This window comes from Petaurus breviceps, unplaced genomic scaffold (assembly GCF_028583685.1).
Source record: "Petaurus breviceps papuanus isolate PSGF00001 unplaced genomic scaffold, PetGlider_PUasm1.0 180, whole genome shotgun sequence".
NCBI lineage: Eukaryota > Metazoa > Chordata > Mammalia > Diprotodontia > Petauridae > Petaurus > Petaurus breviceps.
The window spans coordinates 2,094,129-2,104,643 of record NW_027185782.1 but is presented as its reverse complement, the minus strand read 5'-3'; the positions used below and the strand labels follow the sequence as shown (position 1 = coordinate 2,104,643).

Here is a 10,515-nt window from a genome sequence, read left to right as displayed (position 1 = left end):
TCTATCTATCTATCTATCTATCTATCTATCTATCTATCTATCTATCTGTCTGTCTGTCTGTCTGTCTGTCTGTCTGTCTGTCTGCCTGTCTGCCTGTCTATCTGACTATCTAACTCCTGTCATTGTGCCTTTGCATTGACTCTCCCATATCTGGAATATACTCCTTCCCCACCTCCACCTTAGTTTCCTTCCAGGCTAAACTCAGGTACTATCTTCTTGAAGTCTTTCCTGAATCTCCTAGCTGCTAGTGCCTTTCCCTATAAAATGACCTTGTTTTGGGGTAGCTAGGTGGTGCAGTGAATAGAGCACTGACCCTGGAGTGAGGAGGACCTGTGTTCAAATGTGACCTCAGATACTTGACACTTACTAGCTGTGTGACCTTGGGCAAGTCACTTAACCCCAATTGCCTTGTCTTCCCTCCTCCAAAAAAAAAATTACCTTGTTTATGCTTTTTATATGTCAATATATGTATTTTATCTCCTCAGGCTAGATTGTAAATTCCTCATATGGCAGGGACTAGATAACTTTTATCTTTGTATCCACAGCATCTTAGCTTCCTAGCTAGTGTTTATGAAATGCTTGTTAAGTAAAATTGATAGACGGTAATTGAAATTGTAGAGTTTTAATTTACATTTTATTTAGTAATCTTAAATTTTTTTCATATTGTCTTGGTGCTTTAAGTTTCAACAAAGTACTTCTGACTTAGTATTACAAGTAAATTTGGGTTTAAAGTCAGGTCATGTCAGAGTCCAATTTCAGGGCTCTTTTCATTCCACCACACTGCCATTCCTGCTAGGCAAAATAGAGGTTGAAAGAATCCACCAATCACCTCCTGAAAAAGAGCCCAAAGAGAAAACTCCTAGGAATATTATAGCCAGGTTCTGGAATTCCCAGTTTAAGGAGAGAATATTACAAGCAGCCAGGAAGAAACAATTTGAATATTATGGAAACACAATCAGGATAACACAGAATCTGGCAGCTTCTACACTGAGGGATTGAAGGGCTTGGAATAGGATATTCTGGAGATCAAAGGAGCTGGGATTAAAACCAAGAGTCACCTACCCAGCAAAACTGAGTATCATGTTTCAGGGGAAAATATGGTCATTCAGTGGAGTAGAGGACTTTCAAGCATTCTTGCTGAAAAAACCAGAGTTGAATAGAAAATTTGACATTCAGATACAAGAAGCAAGAGAAGCATGAGAAGGTAAACAGGGAAAAGAAATCATAAGGAACTTATCAGAGTTGAACTATTAACATTCCTACATGGAAAAACAATAATTGTAACTTATGAAACCTTTCTCAGTAGTTGAAGGGAATAGAAATATATATGTCTATATATGAGGGTATATGGGCATATGAATATGTATGTGAATGTGTGTATATATGTTTACAGGTATACATAGATAGAGGGCACAGGACCAATTTAACAGGAAGGGATGATACTTTAAAGGTGAAATTAAGAGGTGAGAGAGGAATATAATGAGAGGAGATGGGGAGAGATAAAATGGGGTAAATTATCTCATATAGAAGAGGCAAAGGAAAACTATTACAATGGAGGAGAAGAACAGGAAGGCAAAAGGGAATGAATCAACCTTATTCTCAATGAATTTGGCTTAGGGAGGGAATGAAATACACATTAAATAGGGTATCTCACCCTCCAGGAGAGTAGGGCGGAAGGGAATGAGAGGGGGGATGATGGAAGGGAGGGCAGGCAGGGCTTGGGGGAGGGAAGTTGGAAGCACCCACTTTTGAAAAGGGACGGGATCAAAGTAGAGAATAGAACAAGTGGGAGGTGGGATAGGAGGGAGGGAAATATAGTCAGTCTTTTTTTTTTTTTAAAGCATTCGGGGTTAAGTAACTTGCTCAAGGTTACTCGGCCAGTTATTTCTGGGTGTGGTGCTAAGTATGTGAGCCCAGATGTGATCCCCAGGTCATCCCAACACTGGAGCTGGTAATCTTACTCACTGTGCTACCTGGCCGCCCCTATAGTCAGTGTTTTACAATATATCTACTATGTTATTGTTTTGCATTAGCCACACATGTACAAACTATACTGAACTGCTTATCTTCCCAGTAAGGGTGGGTGACAAGGGAGGAAGGGAATGAATCTGGAATTCAAAGTTTTAAAATTAAAAAATATATATATATATATGTATAGTATTATTAATACTATTTTACATGTAATTGGGAAATAAGATATACAGGCACTGGGGCATAGATTTAAAATAAAAAATATATATGTATAGTATTATTAATACTATTTTACATGTAATTGGGAAATAAGATATACAGGAACTGGGGCATAGAGATGGAAAAATTGAAAGGGGTATGGGAGAAAATATGGGAGAGAGCAGATTGGAGGAGGGGATATCGTGTGGGACTGATATTTTGGGGCAGTGGGTAGAGGAAAAACGGGGAGAAAATTTGTAACTCAAAATCTGGCGGAGATGAATGATGTAAATCAGAAGTTAATAAAGCATTGGAAAAAAAAGAATTGATAAATAACTCCATAAAATTTAATTCTGATGTGTCGTCATCCTACCATAAATATGACTATCCCTTCTTAAGTCTCTCACCACTTTTCCTTTATAATGTTGTAAACATTTTGTAAATTGTTTTCTTGCTTACAATCCCTTCTTTCTTTATCAGTTGATACAAAGTTCTGCCAGGTTTCTCAGAATTTGTCCTTTTTGTCATTTTATACCATGCAGTAACAATAGTGCATTAAATTAATATACCATGATTTGTTCAGCCATTTCCCAATTGATGGACACATACTTTTTTCCAGTTCTTTGCCACAGCAAAAAGTACTGCTATAAATATTTTTGTACATACGGATCCTTTCTATCTGTCTTTGATCTCTTTGGATATATGCCCAGTAGTGGTGTCATTGGGTCAAAGGGTATATATATATAGTGAATTTTTAAGTATAGTTCCAAATTGCTTTCCGTAATAGGTAGATCAGTTCTCAGTTCTATCAACAGTGGCTCAGTGGCCCTATCCATCCGTAAACATTCCAACTCTTGTAATCTATTTTTTTTTTAAATACATTTTTGCCAGTCGTGTTCTGTGGATGAGGTAGAATATATCATGTAATTTGCATTTTTTATTAGAGATTTGGAGAATTTTTTCATATGGCTGTTGATAGCTTGCATTTCTTTTTTTAGAAGTACCAGTTCATATTCTTTGAATATTTATTGAGGAATGCTTCTTATTCTCCTTTCCTGTCCTAACTTGTTTATGGTGTGATTCTTTTTTGGATATCTACTGTATATGCATTTGGAGTTTCTTGGTGGTATTTGGTATGAGACGGTTGGTTTAAACCCTAGTTCTATCAGATTGCTTTCTAATATTTCCATCAGTTTTTGTAGAATAGTGATTTCTTACTACCTCAGTATTTGGAATACTTGGGTTTATTAAGTTCTAGATTACTGTTTGAGTTACCTCTGGGTCTTGTATACCTAACCAGTTCCACCGATGACCTTTTCTAATTTTAATCCATACCAAATAGTTTGATGATCACTATATTGTAATATAGTTTGAGATCATACACTATATTACCAGGTTCTCTTTTTTTCCACTTTTTTTCATTTCCTATGAAATTCTTGACCTTTTTTCCTCTAGATAACTTGTTATTTTTTCTAGTTCTATATAAAGTTTTTTGTAGTTTGATTGATATGGCACTAAATCTATAAATTAGTTAATATAGTATTAATTTTTATATTATTGCATTAATTAATTAAATCAACTAACATTAATTTAAAATTTTAATGTATTGACATGGTCCAGCCTGAGTAGTTATTGTCTTGCAACTTATTTGTCTTTTATTTTTGTATAGGTTTCACGTGATTGCTATGTGTGCCTTGGTACTCCCAGACATTTTATACATCATATACTTATTTGGAAAGGAATTTCTTTTTCTGCCCCTTCTTCCTGGGTTTGTTAGTTTATTTTATATTCGACTGCTTTGCTGGTTATTATTTAATTTAATTTTATAGTTGAATTTCTGGGGTTCTCTAAAAACAATCATTATCTTCAAAAAGTCAGCAAGCATTTATGAAGCACTTAGTATGTAGCAGGCACTGCGCTAAGGATACAAAGCCCTAGGGATACAAAAAGAAAGGCAAAACTCCCACCAATCCTGTCCCTGCCTTCAAAGACCATACATTTAAATGTAGTAGAAAACATGTAAATAACTAGGTACATAGTAAATATTTACAGCGTGGATGAAGGAAACCTCAGAGCATAATGCATTAGCTCTCTGTGTGTATGTTTATGTGTAGGTGGCCAAGCGGGGGAAGCTTCTGTAGAAGGTAAGATTGAAGTTAAGCATTTAAGGAAGCCGGAGAAACTAACAAATAGAGGGGAAAAGGCAAAACATTCTGGGCTGGAAGGACAGCCAGTGCAAAGGCAGTCAGGAGATGGATTGTTGGGTTGGAGGAACAATAAGAAGGCTAATGTGGTTGAATCCTAGAGTACATTGAGGGGAGTAAAGTGAAGGAAGATTGGAAAGTCAGGAAGGGGCCTGATGATAGGAAGCTTTAAATTTCTAATAGAAGGAACCGTTGTAGTTTAGGGGATAGGTTGACATGGTCAAACCCCAACTTGAGGAAAATCACCTTAACAGTTAATTGAATGGATTGGAATTGGGAGAGACTTGACACAGGGAGACCAACCAAAGGCTATTGGAATATTTGAAGTAGGAAGTGATGAGAACCTGAACTAGGGTGGTGTTTGTGTAAGTGGAAAGAAGGAAGAGATATTGTGAAGGTTTTCAACAGATTAGATACCTATGTGGTGCAAATGGGAATGAGGAGTTAAGGATGACAGTGAGGTTTTAAGTCTGGTTCATTGAGAGAATGGTGTTACCCTTGGAAGTAGATAGGAAGATTAGAAAAGGGAAGGGTTTTGGGGTGAAGGGGAAGACAAATTAATTCTGTTTTGGATGCATGAGTTTGGAATGCCTACTGGATATCCCTTTCAAGATGTCCAGGAGACAGCTGGTAGTGAGAAAAGAGAGTTTTGGGCTAGACAAATAGATGTGAGAAGCATCAGCCTAAAGATGACAATTTAATCAATGGGAACTGATGAGATCATCAAATGAAATAGTATAGAGAAGAGGGGAGGGCTCAGTATAGATACTTGAGTTCTATTAGTGGGTGTGACCTGGAGAAAGATTCAACTAAGGATACCAAGGAGTAGTCAGACAGGAGAACCAGGAGAGAACTGTTATAAAAAGCTAGAGAGGAGAAAGTATCTAGAAGGATATGGGGACAACAGTCTCAAAGATTGCAGATGTTAAGAAGGATAAGGCTTGAGAAAAGACCATGAGATTTGGCAGTTAACAGAGAGATCATTGGCAACTTTGGAGTGAGCACTTTCAGTTGAAAGCTGAGGTCAGAAGTCAAATTGCAGAGATTTCAGAATTGAGAGAGATGAGAGGTTATGGAAGCATCAGTTACAGGTGACTTTTCTCAAGGAATTTAGCCATGAAGGGAAGGAGAGATATAGGTTGATGGCTGGAAGGAACTGTTGGATCAAGTGAAAGTTATTTTGTTTTTACTTTTTAATGGAAACATATATAGAAAAATGATTGAAATTAAAAGCAGTTTCACAATAGATAACAATCAAAGACTGAACAGGTAGTTTTCAGAGGAAGAAATCCAAGCTATCAATAACCATATGGAAAAAAATTCTTTAAATTGTTAATAATGAGAGAGTTTTCATTTGAAAACAAATTCGAGTTCCCACATCACATCTATCAGATTGGCAAAGTTGACAAATAATGAAAATACCAAATACTGGAGAGGCTGTAGGAAAATAATTACATTATTTCTGTTAGTAGAGCTGAAAATTATTCTAACTATTCTGGAAAGCCATTTGTAACTAAGCCCCCCCAAATTTGTGGGAGTGAAGAACTGAAAACTAAGGAGTTTCTTTCAGTTGGAGAATCCTGAACAAGTTATGATCTATAACTGTAGTGTAATACTGTTATGTTATAAGAAATGATGGAGACAATTTCAGAAAAACCTCAGAAGACTGTATAAACTGATACAGACTAAAGTGAGCAGAACCAAGAGAAAAGTTTATATAATAACAGCATTGGTTAAAAACAGACAACTTTGAAAGACATAAGAATGCTGGTTGTTCAGTGATTAGTCTCTATTCCAGAGGACCCATGATGAAATATGCTACCCACCTCTTTGACAGGGGTGATTAGAGAGTGCAGATTGAGACTTTTTTGGGGGCATGGCCAATAAGATCGCTGTAAAAGCAAGGATGTCTAGAAATGCTAGCTATAGCAATAAGACAAAAAGAAGAAATAGAGAGAATAAGCATGGTCAAAGAAGAAACAAAATTATCACCAATCATAATCTTTTATCATTCTATCTTTCCTTCTGCTTTACAACCCCCAACTCTGTTTTTCATCCTCACTATGATTTTGATAGGATCCCTTCCTTCCTGTTACCTCACTTTTCCTTCTCTCTTAAATCCTATTCTCTTTGCCCTTATTTCCCTACTGAACTTTATAGAATTACTGAATTAAAAGTTAGAAGGGACTTTAGTGTCCATTTAGTCTGACCCATGCATGAAAGAAATCCCTACTATAACATAACCATTAAGTGATCATCCAGCCTTTGTTTGAAGACCTCTGAGGAGGGGGACCCCATTACCTTTTCTAAGTAGCCCATTTCAATTTGAGACAGTTATAAATTTTATGAAACTTCCTCATATTGAACTAAAATTTGTATCTTTGCTACTTCTACCAATTGCTCCTGGGACAGCCCTTCAGATACTAAAGAAAGGTGTCCTGTCCCACTTCAGTTTTCTCTTCTCCAGGCTAAACCTGCCCAATTTCTTCAAATAGCCCTCAGATGACATGGACTTGAGGCACATCATTATTCTGGTTGCTACTCTATAATTTACCAATATCTTCCTTAACATCGCTCATGGTATAGCTGTCTTCTAATGTATTCATGTATTTAAGTTTACTCAACCATGCCATAGTGATTGGACAGAAAGATAATTTTTTGCTGTTAAAAATAAACTACTCTCTTTTTGTAATAATAGAGAACTAAAAACCTAGTAGATACCTAGTAGGTACCTAGTTGGAGAATTATTAAACAAATTGTGGTACCTAAAGGTAATAGCATAGTACTTTGCCATAAGAAACAATGCACATCTTGGTAAATGTCATGATATTGGCCTATGTCCAGTTTCTGCCATATTGCTTTCCAGTTTTCCCAACAATTTTTACCAAATAATGAATTCTTTCTTTTCTTTTTTTTTCCTTTTTTTTTTTTTTTTTTACCTTTTGGAGGGCAAAGTTTTTTTTTATGTGGGTGTTAAGTGTCTGAGGCCAGAACCGAACTCAGGACCTCCTGACTCCAGGGCCAGTGCTTTGCTCACTGCACCACCTAACCGCCCCTTAAATAATGAATTCTTATCCCCAAATCTTAAGCTTTTACACTTGTCAAATACAGGGTTATTATGTTTTATTTGCTCCTGTAAATTTTATGTCTATTCTATGCCATTGATCTACCTTTAGGATCAAAATTAATATATGACCTACATATAAAGAAAGATTTTACAAGAAAGTTAGAAGGAACATATTACTTATCAGGCTTATGGATAGGCGAACAATTTATGAATAAACAAGAAATAGTATTGGGAGGTGTAAAATGGATTTCATTTCCCTTATATTAAGATTAGAAGGAAAGCAGAAAATTGAGGGGGGAATTTATAGATAATTTATCAGATAAAGGTCTTATATTTAAAATATATAAAGAAAGTTGTCATCTCTATAAGAATACAAGTTATTCCCTAATTGATAAATGATCAAAGGATATGAACAGGCAGTTCTTCAATGAAGAATTCAAAACAATTTATACTCATATAAAAATGCTCTAAATCATTATTGATTAGAGAAATGCAAATTAAAACAACCTTGAGATATCATTTTATACCGGGAAAGTGACAAATGTTGGAGGGGATGTGGAAAAATTGGGACTTTAATTTGTTGTTGGTGGAATTTTGAACTGATCCAACCATTTTGAAGAACAATCTGGGATTATGCCCCAAGAGTTATTAAAGTGCCTATACTGTTTAGCTCAGCAATACCACTACTTGATCTGTTTCCAAAGATGATTAGGGAATAAAGAAAAGAACCTATATGTTCTAAAATGTTTATAGCAGTTCTCTTTGTGGTGACAAAGTACTGGAAGTTACAGGGATGCCCTTCAGTTGGGGAATGGCTGAACAAATTTTAGTATATGATTGTGATATGAGTACTACTGAGCTATAAGAAATGATGAACTCAGTGATCTTAGAAACATGGAAATAATGAAGAACAAAATGAGCAGAGCTAAGAAAACATTGTATACAGTAATAGCAGTACTTTTTTAAGAATGACTCTGAGTGAATACATTATTTTGATTATTATAAATGTCCCATAATTAACTATAATGGACATATGAAGAAAAATGCTATCTTATCTGCATCCAGAGAAAGAACTGATAAATAGAAATAATTTTACATATTTTAATACCTATTTGTGTCTAATGGTAGCCATCTCTAGGGTGGGGGGCAGGGAGAGAAAAGGGAAAAAAAATTGCATGATAGTTTTATTGTATATTTGAAAGGAATAGCAAGTAGTGGATAGTAGATTTGCAGTTTCATATGCAATCATCGTTTTCATTGTACTACTATGTTATGGAAATGCTTGTTTTATTCCATAAATTTATAAAGGAAGCACTGCATATGATAAATAGAGAGAAACCTGTACATGAACTAATGCAAAATGAGGTGAGTAGAACTGGAATGTAGAAGTAGAATGCATAAAATGAGTACAACAATAAAAATTCAGCATTTGTTAAGTGCCTTCTATGTTTTAGACACTATTATAGGTTCTGGGAATACAAATACCAAAAACAAAACCCAATCCCTCCTCTAAATATCAGAATGTTGAGAAGATCTTACTTTATAGTCAATTAAGGAACAAAAACCAGTTTGGTATAATAGAAAAAGCACTAAATTTGTAGTCAGAGAGCATCAGCTTTAGAGACATGGCCTTAGTAGTTGAGGAAAGGCTTCAGCTGCGGGTGATACTCAAACTTCATCTTGAAGAGAAGGTCTCTGAGGTAGAAATGAGGAGCTAGTACATTCCAGGCATGGGGGATAGATAGCCAGTGCAAAGACAGGGAGATAGGAAATAAGGACAGTTTGGCTGGATCACAAAGTGTCGGAGAGGGAGTGATAATGTCCAGTGAGATTGGAAAGAACAACTGAAAAAGAAACTGAACACTGTAATTATAATGATCAAGCTTGGCCCCAGAAAGAAGTGTAGATATGGGTGACTATGAATGTAGAGTATTATATATACACTTAGACTCTTGATATGTTGGTTAGTTTTGCTGAACTGTGTTTTCATTTTTTAATATTTTTCTGTTTATTTTATTCTTTGTTAAGAAGGGTAATACCCTGAGGGGGTATATTTGTGAATTAAGGTAAACATAAAAACAAAAAATAAATCAAATTAAAAAAAATCTTCAAATGAATGTTTTTGTGAATGTTAGGTTATAATCCTCTGGTTTTAAAGATATTGTCTCTTTTATTTTAGGTACCTCGGAAGCTCATCAAAAGTTCAACAGAGAAGAGAAAGATGAGATTACAAAGAGTAAGACATTTTCACTGAAATAGAAAGTTTCTGCTGTGCTTTTGCATTAAATAGTAAGCAAAGCTCCTCCTTGCACTCCCATTGGCCCAGTTTTTACCTGCTTATTTTCTGGTTTTCTCAGTTGTTTGTACTTCTTGAATCCTGTATCTGTATAAATAACTGGGCTTTTGTGGCTCGTGAGTTGTAATTGTGCTTTGCTAAATCTTGCATTTTTGCCAAGTTTTTATTCTCAACAAGCACAGAACTTTATATTCCTTCTAAAAGCGATAGCCTTTTTTTTTTCACAGAGCATGTCATTGTACTGCTGTGCCTGTCAGCTTATAAAAATAAAATTAAGTATCTGATTTCCCTAAAAAAGTCTTTTACTCATGATTATCATAGTAAAACTTCATTATAAAGAACCCTGATTTAGTTATTCTACAGGTTATATCTTGTTTGTTGCCTGACTACATGGTACTATGTGGTTCTACTTTTCCACTTGCATGGAAGGTTTTAGCTAAGGTAGATATTATCCATGATCCCTGACACCATTGTTATGATAGGATCCTGTTTCATTTGCTATTGATGAAAGATGGCCTTGTATTGTCAATTTCATGTGTTCTCTATGCTTATCTGAACTGATTTTGATTTTTATGTATCAAGCTTCAGTAGATCTTTTGGGATCTTAGAATTTAGCACACATGAAAAAATTAAACATAAATACTGCTGTATATATTTTCGGCTTTTTTTTGGAGAGGGGAGGGTAGGGCAATTGGGGTTAAGTGACTTGCCCAAGGTCACACGGCTAGGTGTGTGTGTGTGTGTGTGTGTGTGTGTGTGTGTGTGTGTGTGTGTGTGTG

General features: G+C 35.6%; 1 protein-coding gene across 2 annotated transcripts in view; it reads left to right on the top strand.

Moving 5' to 3' along the window:
* CHAF1A (chromatin assembly factor 1 subunit A) overlaps positions 1 to 10,515 on the top strand; it is a 61,614-nt gene that overhangs the window by 21,899 nt on the left and 29,200 nt on the right. For both annotated transcript variants that reach the window (XM_069086797.1, XM_069086798.1), the window contains exon 4: positions 9,620 to 9,676. In XM_069086797.1, coding sequence (XP_068942898.1) covers positions 9,620 to 9,676 — 57 coding nt within the window. The remainder of the gene's footprint in view (positions 1 to 9,619; positions 9,677 to 10,515) is intronic.